The sequence below is a fragment of the Neovison vison genome, chromosome 7 (assembly GCF_020171115.1).
Source record: "Neovison vison isolate M4711 chromosome 7, ASM_NN_V1, whole genome shotgun sequence".
NCBI lineage: Eukaryota > Metazoa > Chordata > Mammalia > Carnivora > Mustelidae > Neogale > Neogale vison.
In genome coordinates this window covers 52,763,762-52,776,869 of record NC_058097.1, presented here as the reverse complement: position 1 = coordinate 52,776,869, position 13,108 = coordinate 52,763,762, and the positions used below count along the sequence as shown (strand labels likewise).

Here is a 13,108-nt window from a genome sequence, read left to right as displayed (position 1 = left end):
TTCGGTCTGTGATAATCCCTAGTCCCTGCCCTGGCCCCAGGCCCGCCCTGGGCAGCATCCCAGGGTCTTCAAGGTTTCTCTGACTTGCCCCAAGCGCTGGGTTTTCCTTTGGCTTCTGTCCAGCTTATAATGCCCTCACTCTCCCAACTTCCTTTCAGACCACAACCTGGACTTGGCAGAGAAGGACTTTACGGTGAATACCGTGGCTGGGGCCATGAAGAGCTTTTTCTCAGAGCTGCCGGACCCCCTGGTCCCGTACAGCATGCAGATTGATCTGGTGGAGGCGCACAGTGAGTACCGGCAGCCCGGGCTGGCCGTAGGGTGCACTGAGGCCGCGGGGCTACAACAGCATCAGACTGCGTCCTGCGCTCTGGGAGCAGACGCTCTGGCTCTCCAGCTGGGGTCGGAAGGACGGAAGGGCAGGGAACTCAGGATGACACCAGAGGGGCTTTCTAAGGGTTCTGTCAAGAGAGTTTCAGGTTTCCCCAAAACTTCATGAGTTAAGAGCCTGGGTTTGTATCAGCCTTGAGTCACATTCCTGCTCCTTTGCTTGTCACCAGTGGAGGCGTGGCAGGCACAGCCTTCCCTGACCCTTAGCTTCCTACCACACGGCCCCTCCTCCTATGTGTGGACAATTAGGAGAGATCTAGAGGCAGGGCTGTAATAGGCCTTTCTTCTCCCCTCAGAGGAAACCAGACTCTGGAGGGAAAGGGATGGCTTGAGTTGCCCCTACCAGATGATCCCTGGGGGCTCCAGCAGGTTAGCCCCTCTGGCTTACTGACGACCTTTGCGTGCCATCCTGCCAGCCCTGACAGCTATTTCTGCCCTGGCCTGCCGCTCTCGGGAGACGTTTGTCTGCGGTATCCGGAGCCTTCCCAGCAGGCAGTTTTTCCCGGACTTGGTGCTGTGCTGCAGCTTCCCACCTTGTGGTACTTTTTCCCTTTTTCCTGCTTTGCAAGCCTGGTGGGCCAAGACCCCCAGAAGGAGGCATTACTGTGGAGCTGCAGAAGGGAGGGTCTTGGCCAGTGACCAGGTGGAGGCGGGGGTGGGTGGTGAAGGGAGCTGCGTTCCTTAGACCACAGGACCTTAGGCTCGTCTCATCACTGCCCACCTCAAAAGAGGGAGTTTTAAGCCAGCATGATTTACTCACAAGGCTGATGGTGTGGACAGCAGTTTGGGGGAAGTCAAAAACCAGGATTTTAAGTCTTGGATCACAGGCTTTTTAGTGACTTTAGGAAATGGGGGTACTAACAGCAGCCCAGCCCCAACTGCAGAGGCGCCCCTATCGGAACCTGGCTGCTGCGGGGACTGCAGCATCCCCACACACACACCGCACCACCTTTCCCTGGTCTGCACTCCTGCGACGTCTGGTCCTGCAAGCTGGGCACTGCCTTGGCTGTACTTGATCCCATGGTCTCGGCAGATCAGAATCTCTCGCGGCTCCGGAACTCATCTGAGCCCGTCAGGGCTGGAACAGAAGTGCAGGGTTCTGGCATGGTCATGGTCATTGGTGGTCTGGCCTTCTTTCCCAGCAGGAGTCCGGCTTTCTCTAAACCAGGTGGGTGGGGACAGGGGTCAGCTCCGGCTCTGCTCCTGCTGGCCAGAGACAGAGCCCTCCCAGCGATCCCTCCTCCCGAAAGCTCCAGGCTGGCCCAGATGTGAAACCCATGGGCACTCTCTCCCTCTGGAGCCAGCTTGCTTTCCACCTGAGCTCTCTGGGCAGAAGTTAGGAAGAAAAGGTGCAGGCGGCTCTCGGCGCCCAAGCGGGAGGATTCCTGTCAGCATTTGTCTTGACTTGGCGCCATCTAGAGGCTCATAGAGTCCTGGTTCCTGACCGTCCCATTGTTACTGCAGGAGCTGCTGACATAGCATCCCCTTTGGGGTTTTAGAGGGGCCTGGGGGGGCAGGGGAGGGAGGTGTTACTGATAGGGAATCAGCTGCACTTCCTAGCGCCATCCCTGGCTTCCACTGCTGAGGAAGGGAGCTTCTTGCTACTCCTGCAGCCTGGAAAAGGGTGGAGATTTCTGCTTCCTCTTCCCATTGTGTGTTTCCTGTGCCCTGAGCTAGTCAGCTGGAGCTCCTCAGCTGGGGCTGCGCTGTCTTGAACCTGGGTTGGGTGGAAGGTGGGGGGTGGGGGAGGATCTCGCTGACTGGGCACCTTCCAAGGCCACTGGGGCTGTGCGTGTCCGGGGGTGGGGGGGGAGTTCACTGAGTCAGGGACACCAACCAGGCAGTACCAGTATTAGTATTAAGGGATGTTATGAAACGGAGATTCTCAAGCCCAAAAGTAGGTATTCCCAGCCTGGCTGGGTTTCCATGGCAACATCAACTTGACCACCTCTTCCCACTTAATACCTGAGAGCTGTTGTGTCTGTATGTTCAGGGCTTGGAAATGGTTTCAGATCCCATCACAACAAATATCAAGGTCACTATCAAATTGTTTTGTTAGCTCCAGAATTTCACAATATTGAATATTGCTGAAAATATGCCCACCAATAGATACTTGGGATTGTTCGCCGGTGATCTTCCTACCGTACTCAAGGTGACGTGTGGGTGATTCGGAGCTGAGTGACAGCAGCAGCTGCCCCCCGACCCATACCGCTTAGGGAGTGGCATGCTGGGGCTTGACCTTCTGTGCATGAACATCGTCCCTGCCCTCCCAGTGTGCAGGCTTCAGTCACCTGCCAGACAGCAGGAAGCCAACTGAGCTAGAAGCGCAGAAAATGCAGTGAGAGGGAACTAGGGGCAAGGGCTTCATGGAAGAGGTGGCAACTGGGCTGTGGCTTCAGGGAGAACTAGGATTTCAGGAGGCAGAGAAAAGGGCTTTGCATTCCCTGTTCCACCTCACCCGGGCCTTCAGCATCTCTTACCATTTATTCTTACCCCACGTCTTCCCCTTCTCCCATGACACCGCCAACCCCACCACCCCCAAGGGGACTCTCTCCAGTCCGGCCAGCCCCTCAGAGGCCTCTCCGCCGTCTTCTATGCCAGAAGGCATCCTAGAGCTAATGCTGTCCCAGAAATCCTGAGCCCAAGGACCTTTGGCTCTAGGGCCTCGTTAGCCCCATTACCGCTTCTGAAGCTCTGTGTGCAGTTTAGTCTCTGGAGAAGAGCGGTAGCTTTCAGTAGCTTGTTGGGGGGGGGGTGTTCCCCAGGTGGTTCAGGATACTGGCTCACCGTCTCACCATCCCATCGAGAGGTGGCACGGCTCACAGCTAGAGATGATAAACTAGTTCTGGGATCCTGCTTCCTCTTGTCTGTCGAAATGACCGCGTCAGTTCCTCGCTCACAGCCTGGCACCTGCCAGACCTTGTGTAGGACCTGGCAGATGGCATGGACAGATAAGTGTGTGGTCCCTGCCGCCTCGGTCTGTTGGGGTAGGAGGCACAGAACAGGTGACGACAAGGTCCTGCCTCCTGCAGAAAGACACCCAGAATCTTCCATTCCAGGCCCAACAGAGTGAAATCTTGGCTGCAGACTTGTTTCACATGTGAGGGAGAGGTGTGGGTTCCATGCTATACAGGCCTGTGTGTGCCCCCAAGAAAGTGAGAGGGCCTTGAGGCAGGCTTTTCCTTTTCTGCTGAAGCAGGTGTGTGAGATGGTCAAAGGCCATCTGAGATTTTCCTCCAGGCCCTGAGTTTTGTGGCAGCACATCCCAGCCTAGAGCCTGGACTAAAGGTGGCAGCGGAGTGCCCCAGCCAGGGTGAGAACAGTGTCTGGGATCACGAACCCTGACAGCAGCTTGTGGGACCTTGGACCAGCGCTCTTACTCCTCAGGGCCTTGGTTGATCTGTGTGCCATGAGGAGTAGCCAGCTTACCTCTAAGCCATGGCCTCTGCTTCCTCCTGAGTTCTGGGGGTGTTGCTAGTTCTAGATGTGTTCTCAGTCACCTGGTCTGTGTCCGGATTTTGCTGGCTTGGAAATGCCTCTCCAGAACCTATCTTGCTCTCTCGGTGGAGACCTCATTTCACAAGCGCAGGTTGTGAGCTAGGGAGGCCCTGGCCCTGTGGAGGTGCCCTCGCCATCCCACATCTTCCCTCGGAGAGGGTCCCTGAAGTTGGAGCGCCCCACAGCATGGTGGAAGGCCAGGAACCCCGAGCGGGCCTGCTGGACTGGGAGATGGCCTGTGCCCGCCCGCCATGCCTCTCCCGAGTCTTCCCGTCAGCGGCACGGCCTCTTGGCATTTTCTCAGCCAGCGTGTAGGGGGAGCCCAGTGTGGTGAGGGCTGGAACGACTCTGAAGTTGTCCCTTAGCACTCTGGCATTGTCCAGAGGTAAGAACCTGGTGTCCCGAGTACCTGAGGGAAGGCTCCCTTGCTTGAGGGAGGAGGTGAGGTCAGTAGGATGGGCCGTGAGGTTCACGAGACAGAGGCAGGGCTGGGTTCTGCTCTGAGAGGCTTCCTGTTCTTCTTGACGTCCTCCCTCCACCTCCTCCTGCCAGACTCAGTGGTCCTCCTCACTCACGAGCACCTGCGTCTCGAAGCCAGCTGGAGAAAAGGAGGGGGGAAGCACAAGGCGGGGGACCCTCTAGGGCCTTGCTGGGCACCTTGCTACCACGCTACATAAGGAGGGAGGCTGGCATTCCCAGGGACAACACGTGAGTTATTGTCACAACAGGCCCGACACTCCCTCCTCTGCTTCCTCCTCCTCCCAGGGAAGACAGCAGCAAACATCCCTGTGGCTCGGTGGGGCCCAGGCCCCTGTCACTGCCAGCCCTGCTTCCGGCCTCTAGCCAGGAGGATGAGTGAGGCCCACTCTTGGACGCAGGTGTCCCAGGGGTCAACTGCGTCACGAAAACACACAGCCTTGGCCCTTCGAGACCTGGGCCGAACTCGCAGCTGGAAGGGGGTGTGATGGTTCTGTTGAAGGAGGTTCTGAGCCCCACACATGCTTCTCGGGTGTCAGGACAGTCACTCCTCCTGATGAGGGCAGTGAACTTACTGTAAGTAAATTTTTGTACTGAGGTTTAAGAGGAAAGAGTTTTGAAACTCACAGCCAGTGAGAGAGTAAACTCTCGAGGTTGAACCCTTAAAATAAAGTTTGGGTTCAGAGCACTGCAGGTGATAATGGCCCCCCATAATTAGTTCCTGTGGCTTTTTGGTCATTTTCTACCAGACAGCTGTAGCTGTTAGCAAAACATGATTTTTATCAAGTCCCACTCTTGAGTTGAAAGATTTGCCAGTTCCAGGCCCGTGAGCCTGTCGGCCAAAACTCGGGGTCTCCAGCCCTGCCCATCTTTGCAGCCTCCCTTTCCCTCGCATCCTGCCCCTTAGACTGCCTCTAGGTGCTGACTGTGTGTCTGTGTGTGAGCTCTGGCTCTTAGCATGTGGCCACACCGTCATCAGCCGCTTGTACAGACAAGGAGTGCACATGCAGAATGTCACACAGCCACAATCACACACTGGTCAGCGTCAGAGACAGGATTTGAACCGAGGACTGCCTGGCTAGGGTTTGGGCTCTGACCCGCTGTGCAGCCTTTCCACCCTGCACTTTGCCATCCCCTCCAGCCGTGCATCCTCCGCCTGTCACTTCTGGCCTGGCTCTAGCCAGGCTCCTCCCGCGCTTCCCCAGACTCTGACCCTGGGCCCACATCGCGTACTGCAGAGGTTCTTAGCTTGGAGGCCATAGGTTTCCTAAGGAACATGATGAGTTTTGGGGAGTCCATGAACCTCCAGAAGTTGGAGGCAGAGTTGCACACAGCATGTTTGAGGACGGGCTCCAGAGCTTACATCCATCACAATGGAGTCTGTACCCCAGACCAGTCAGGAACTATCATATTTTTTTAGCAACCCGCCCACTGCCCCACCCCTACCCCCGTCAGGGTGGGATAGCTGTTGTCTTTTCCTGGGCTCAACTGTGGTTTCTCTGGGTCCCAGGTGTCACCTTCAGTTCTGAGAAGTCGGTATAGGGAGGTCTTTCATGCTCAGAGAAATCTGGGCCGGCCCTCCCAGCCCAGGCAAGCCAGGCATGTTCGAGAAGGGCCAGGCAGGACCCCAGGGAGCAGGCATGACCGGCCCCACTGAGGCTCCGCAGCCTGTCAGTGGGGTCTGGTTCCCAAGCCCTGCAGTCTCTCTGGGCCTCACCTTCCTTACCCCTCAGTGGGCACCGACGACCCCCGGCCTGGTGTGGATGAGCACCAACTTGAGTTAGCCCCCACTGTTCCCACTACATTAGGATTCCGTGATGGGCAGAGAGTGGGTGGTAGTGGGGGAAGGGGGTACGTAGACCCTTTGATGAACTGCATGAGAATTCCCCCACTGTTTGCATCAGCTCCTCCAATAAGGAGATGTGTAGAGGGTCCTTGTGTCTCTAGGAAAAGGACAGAGCCCTGGTCTTGTGACAGACTCCCTCCCTAGACAGTCTGTTGGCGTGGGTGGGTGTCGGCGCTCACCCGTCTGGTCAGGAAGCACGCAGGCTTTCTGCATTGGGATGCCTGTCTCCAGGGGCAACCGGATGAGCAAAGAATGGTGTTCTTTATGGCGGCGTCTCTGTGGTCCTTGAGTCTCTGGTAGTGGGGGCCAGGAAGCCCCAGGCACACAGTGCTCCCCTTCAGCAGGAGCCTGGGACCAAGAGGTAGGCCTGGCTGCTGGGTCAGTGCCCATTGCCAGGTGTGCCTGCCTTGGGCAGGGGCTTTCGGGGGAAAGACTGGGATTGACCTTGTCTGAAACCCCTGGTCTGTGTGTACTCTGAGGCAGCCCGCAGCCCGTTAGCTCACCACCTGCCCAGGAGCAGTATCTTACTGTCTTGAGCCCATAACACCCACCAGCCATGGCCACGAAAGTCTTTGGTTTTCTCTTTCCTCAGAAATCAATGACCGGGAACAGAAGTTACATGCCCTTAAGGAGGTACTCAAGAAATTTCCAAAGGAAAACCACGAAGTCTTCAAATATGTCATCTCTCACCTAAACAAGTATGTCCCGGAGCTTGTTCTTTGGTCTTCCTCCAGAAATTGCCAAGCGGGGCCCCCTAGCCACAGAATGAGGTGGGACCGGGCCGTGTTTTCAGCCTGGCCAGGGACCGCCACACCTCCTCTTCGGGGGCATGTCTGGCTCCCCAGGGAGTACCCTGGCCTCTCACCGCCACCTCCCATTTCCGTCCTGGTCCTGTCCGAGGGTCCTACGCAGCCCTGAGTGTGCCCCAAGCCCTCTATGTATGTGACACGACCCTGAGCAGGATGGCAACGCTGGGAAGAACCTCAAGCCTGGCGAGTAAGTGCAGGACCTGCGGGCAGGCAGCCTGTCCATGGACTGTGTCCCACATTCCTTCACAGACAGAAAAGGTGGGTTTTCCAGGCAAACCTGTTCCTCTCTTGGCAGAGTGGTATTGTACGGAGTTCTAGCTCCGGATGTACACACTCCCTCTCTCATCAGCCAGAGCGGCGTGACGCACTTTGGTGTCTGGATGAGAGTCATTTGTGGATGGAAGGCATCACATGAGCCAAGACCTCAGAGCCACTCCTCAGGGGATGGCCTGGTGGTGACACGGGAGCAGATGACCGGCCACAGAAGGTCTCAGACCTCAACGTCCAGGCCAGGCCACAGAGACCTGTGCTTGGGCCTTTTCTGTTTTCAGGTTGTGGGTGGGCAGGCAGGGGGAGCAGTCGGGGTAAGGGTGACCAGGAGCACACAGGGGACAGGGCAGGGGCCCTCTGCACTGCTGAGCTCTGACCATGAGTCTGGTGTCTCCCACAGAGTCAGCCACAACAACAAGGTGAATCTCATGACCAGTGAGAACCTCTCCATCTGCTTCTGGCCCACCTTGATGAGACCCGACTTCAGCACTATGGACGCCCTCACGGCCACGCGGACCTACCAGACAATCATCGAGCTCTTCATCCAGCAGTGCCCCTTCTTCTTCCACAATCGGCCCATCAGTGAGCCTCCTGGTGCCACGCCCAGCTCCCCCTCTGCCGTGGCTTCCACTGTCCCCTTCCTCACCTCCACACCTGTCACAAGTCAGCCATCACCCCCCCAGTCCCCTCCACCCACCCCCCAGTCCCCCATGCAGGCCCTGCTCCCCTCCCAGCTTCAAGCCGAACACACGCTGTGAGCCGCCAAGGCCTGGAGCAAAAGGACACCTTCTCTCTTCCATGGGGTGGCATTTGGCCTTGAACAAAACCAGGTCCACTGGGGTGGGGAGAGTGTCCCCTCTTCCCCGTTACCTTCTGAAGAAGTCAGCAGGAGCACCAGCCCCAGTCCCCGGAGGGCAGGGCTGTCAGGCCCCCTGAGCCCAGCGCTGCAGACCTGGAGCTGTTCACAGGCAGCAGCCAGGGGGCGCCCCTGTCCTTTGACTTGGACCCTTTTGAGGACTGAACTGGCCAGGCAGTAGACCCCGTGGCCCTCCACACGCTCACTGCTCCCCAGACCACCCCCCCACCTGCCCCCACGTACCAGCCTTGGGGCACCCACCCACTGCTTGGACAGAGCCCCGGCATCCACCAACAGGAGGAGGCTCCAAGATTTGGGCCACCCCGGGGCAGGGCCGGCAGCCCCCGCAGAGAACAATTCCCGTCCATTTCATCTGTCTGTTTCTACCTTCATGTCTGCACCCCCGCCCCTGTTAGGGGAGCCTCTGTCCAGCAGCCTCGGGAACACACAGGCCACAGCTTTGTCAGCCCAAGGTACAGTGCTGCGAGTGCTGGCCCACCAGGTCAGGACAGGGAGGGCAGCTCTGCGCCTGGACCACAAGTGCGTGGCTTCCCTTCCACTTCCCACACGCCCGTCCCTCATCACAGGCTTTGGGATACATTCCCTTTAAAACAACACTGGAAGAAATGTGGAAAAACCCCTACAATAACTTACAAAAGAAAGAGGAAGACACTACAGACCTCAAGATTGACCTTCCCCCTACATCTCGGAGAGCCAAGCAGGTGGTCACAGCGAAAGAAGGATGCCCGAGGGTGGTGGCCAGAGGAGCTGTGGGGGTCCCACTTTCGCCCTGTCACCAGGTCCCCTTTCCCCAAGAAGACAGTTAAAGCCCTTGGTGGGAAGCGTTTGGGAGACCCACAGACCAGCCTGAATCCTGGTTTGCCTTGGAACACACTACAGTGCTATGGAAACACTACTCTGTGTGGGGGTGGGCACATATGTGAGTGGGTGGGCACGTGGGGGGTATGCCTGTTGGAGAGGGCACACCTTGGGGGACTCTGGGTGCACCTGGGGTTCAGTTTCTTGTGTTTGGTGTTGGAATGGAGTCATTATCATCCCGGGCCGCAGGACATCCCCAGCCCAGGGGAGTTGGTGGGAGGTGGGCGATGTGTGAAGAGTGGTCACCTGTGCCTGCGCAGGGACATCCTTTGTGTTCCCAGGACCAGGAGGGCCCGGAGGAGCAAAAGTCACAGAAGCTATCAGAGTCACGAGGAGGGTGCTGGGCCTGCCTGTCACACAGCCCTTCCCTAACCCTTCCCCTCAGCTTCCAGGCCCTCCCACTGACCGCCGGGGAACTCTTCGCGTGCCCCACCTTCTGTCCCCCAGATGCAGCGATCGTGCTAAGGCTGCAACAGCTGCTGGCTGCCCCCCACTCCTCGTGGCCAGGCTGTGGCCTCTGCCCCTGGAAAGCCTGCCACGGAGGTGCCCTGACCATGGGCTCCAGGTCTCTCCACACTTTAAGCAACGCCTGTGGCAGGTTTGATGATGCCCTGGGTCTCCTCGGCTGGGTGACAGCTGCCTCCCGTCCCACTCTCACGGCCATGGGAGAGGAGGGAGGCCCTGCGCTCGCTGACTTCTCCGAATAAGCTGGATACCTTACTGCTCGTGGCTCCTGTAAGCCAGAGCAAGGTGCTTGGGAAACTGTCCCTGCAACTTCTACCGCCTCTTTTTAAGAACACTAGTCAAAACACAAACCTAAGGTACCTGAATGGTGATGGGAGTGCTGGGTGGGGGGTCTCTGTGGCTCAGCGCCCCAATGCCCTCGGTCAAGGTCGGCAGGAAGGTAATGGGTCATTTGTGACTGCGCTTGGCCCCACGGTCCTGGTGGTCTAGCCTCCTCTGCTCTGAGCCCTGGGCCGGTGAGGAAATCACTCTGCTGAATGGATCGCCGCCTTCCTCTAGATCATGCTCATCTACCCACCCCGAGGCAGCCTCTCAGGGTACTGGGTGGGGGTGCTCCGGGACCACCATCCCTTTTGTGAACCGAAATAGAAGGTAGTCAGTCCCCTGCCCACCCGCCGTCTCCACGGGGCCACCCCCCATGCCACTGCCTGCATGCCTGGGCTGTGCTCCAGCAACTGGACAAGCCCCCCAGCTCCCCACACCCTTTAGACTGCAGACGGGCAGGTGGTGACTCCCGAGTGTGTGGGTGACGGCGGGACACCGGCTGCGGGCCGTTGCCCTCACGAAGTAGTGGGAGCCGCAGGACCCATTCCCCTGGCTGGGTTCGGCATCCTGCCAGAGGCTTAAGAGTGTCCAGGTTGGAGCTGCTGGTTCATGCCCTGAAGAGCTGCCGAGGACGGGAAGCACCAGGGGTTCCTCTTGTTTCCATTTCCTCTGTCAAGTCTAGCTTCTAGTTTTCTGCTCCAGACTGACTTGAACTGGGGAATGTTTCTCTGTCATTCTGGGTTGGCGCTGGCATTTGTGGTCATTGTAGGCCCTGGCCTTCAGTCCCCAGCCAGGGGTTAGCACCCGGACCAAAGGGGGCGCCTGGTCCCTGGAGCTGTGCTGGGTCGGGCTGCCCTAAATGGGATGCTCCCACTCCTCAAGGCCATCCAGCATGTGAAGCTCTGAAGAGCACGCTCCCCCACGATTCTCACTGAACCAGCGGCCCCCGCGGCTCTGGAATTGAGGGAAGGGCAGGCAGGAGTCAGCCTTGGCCAGAATGGAAGAGCAGGTAGGCAGAGGTAATAGGTTTCCACGGGAGGTCTCTCCCTGGCCAGTGTTTGACATCCGCAGATAGGAGTGGCCGTATTCGGTGGAAATGAACAGCCCTTGGTTGGGAGCAGAGGGCTGATGCTGGTTCTGACCCGGGCCCTTCCGCCGTGGAAGGGGTCCAAGGTCGAGCGGCATGGGCTTGCAAATCAGCTCTGAATTATTGGCTGTGTTGCCTACTGGGGATCACACACGGCACATTTATTCCTGCTCTCCGTCGAGTCATTCTTGCCATCACTTGACATTCTGGAGTGCTGGGAAACACTTGGTACTGTTTCCTGTGTTCTCCACCGGGCCGCCACCTTGGTCTTCTGCTGCGAGGCAGGAATGTGCTGCCACTGTGATTCTTCTGGCAGAAATTGTTGGTCTTTGCCAGGTGGACAGAGGGTGACATCATAGGAGCAGCGTGCTGTCCACGAGGGGCCCAGAGCACGTGCCTTCCCCTGGCCTTGCACCTGGGGCCCTGGTGCCCTGGTCTCGGGGTGGGGAGGAAGGCCTGGAGGGTGGTCCATCCCCAGCCCTGAAACTTGAAAACCACGCTGCATTGGTAAAAACCCTGTCCTGTGCTCCCTTCCCATTCCCACGAGGACAGCTACGCTGCTTTGGGGTTTCTGAGAAAGGAGTGGATACCGTCTCGCTGCCACTGGGGGCTCTGCCCTGCTGCTGTGTCTCCAAGAGAAGGAAGCCCCAGGGACTTGGGCGACTTTCTAGGGGCTGGTCTCCACAGTCCTGTGCAGTGGGCCACAGTGTGCCCCGGGGACGGGGACAGCCGGCACTGCGCTCGCTCCGAGGCCCGCTGACTCCGCAGACGGTTGAGGAGTCGCTCTCCTGTTGCTTGGCAGGTTCAAGCCACTCGTTTGCGCCTAGGTGGAAGGAAGGACGGAGTCGTTTTGGGACTGCTGGCCACTGGGGGCGTTGTGAGGGCAAAGGCCGTTCTCCCCTCCGCAGGTTCTGACTTGTGGCCAGGAGGGATCCTGCCCTCCTGGGGAGCCAGGTCTGGGCCCACCACAGTGAGGTTACATTTTCATGTAGAGACAGGGCCTAAGTTATTGTTTCCATAAAAATATCCTGTCCCCTGTGTACATAAAAAAAAACAAAAACAAAAAACAATGTATGAGAATAAAAATTGTTTGAAAATTTGGAATAGTGCTGCTGCCAGCTTATTTTTCTGGTACTTGTATTTTCACATGTTAAATGATCTTTATATATGTTGAATTAACAAATATTTTGAGTTTCCTGAGAAAAAAGCGTATTAATGGTATTGAAATGTGTTAGTAGTCTGGCCGTGTGCCTAACTTTGTTTTGCAGCAAAAGTGGAGAACTGTATGTAAAGAAAGTATAACAATTATTTCTTTGTATTTTAGGGGCTTTAACCAGGACATCTTCTAGTTGGTGTTAGGAATGTTTGCTTCATTTCCAGACTTTTTTTTTTTTTTTAAACACGTCGTGGATTTTTTGAGGCTCCAAACTGATTAGTGCATGGTCAGCTGTCAAGGCTGAGGCATCTCTGACTGAGGTGGTTCTGTTTGGTTTTGTTTTTTAAAATCATGTATTTGCTACAAAGTATTGTACTCGTCTCAATGGGAATGGTGTAAAAAACTGAAAAGGCCTTATGTGATATGTATCATAGTTAATAAATCAATCTTGTAAAAAACCAAACCTGAGAGAGATGAAGGTGCCCCCCCCCAGGGAATGTCAACGGGCACAGCCTCAGGCCTCACGGGGGCCCCCAGCTCTTCCTCAGAAGCCCAGCAGGCGGGAGGAGTCTGTTCTCTGGCCACAGGGCACCAGACTCCCCAAGTACCCCCAGGAGAAGGTATTGGGGGGGGTTGCTTTTAGCCAAAGCCCAAGGTTCTTTTAGCCAAAGCCCAATGCACAGACCCCTGTGGCCTCAGACACCCAGTTTGGCATGGGGTCGGACAGCGGGGCAGGAGCTGCTGACTTTGGTGTCAGGGTTTACTTCCTGGGGGGCTGTGGAGGGTTAACTTCTCTTAACCACCTTCATTCAGGACAGCGCCTCCAAGGACCGCTGGCTCCTTGGGTCCATGACCGTCCTGTCCCTAGTGCCTCCTTCTGGCCCAAGCCCCAGTTCCACTGATGGGCAGCCCCACAGCCCCCCTGCCCTCAGTCTTGCCCCTTCCCATCCAACTTCTCCATACCCCGAAGTTATTCCAGAAGGAAGACCTGGCTCTGCATTAACTATGGCAGAAGTGGGCAGTAGTCCGGGTACAAGACACGTCCCCCTTC

At 57.1% G+C, this 13,108-nt stretch overlaps 1 protein-coding gene across 1 annotated transcript in view; it reads left to right on the top strand.

The window, feature by feature from the left end:
* The window catches only part of ARHGAP35 (Rho GTPase activating protein 35), a 125,450-nt gene extending 112,930 nt beyond the window's left edge, over window positions 1-12,520 (top strand). The window contains exons 5-7 of the mRNA XM_044257044.1: window positions 159-290; window positions 6,804-6,909; window positions 7,691-12,520. Coding sequence (XP_044112979.1) covers window positions 159-290; window positions 6,804-6,909; window positions 7,691-8,048 — 596 coding nt within the window. The 3' untranslated portion in view covers window positions 8,049-12,520. The remainder of the gene's footprint in view (window positions 1-158; window positions 291-6,803; window positions 6,910-7,690) is intronic.
* Window positions 12,521-13,108: the final 588 nt, after the last annotated feature.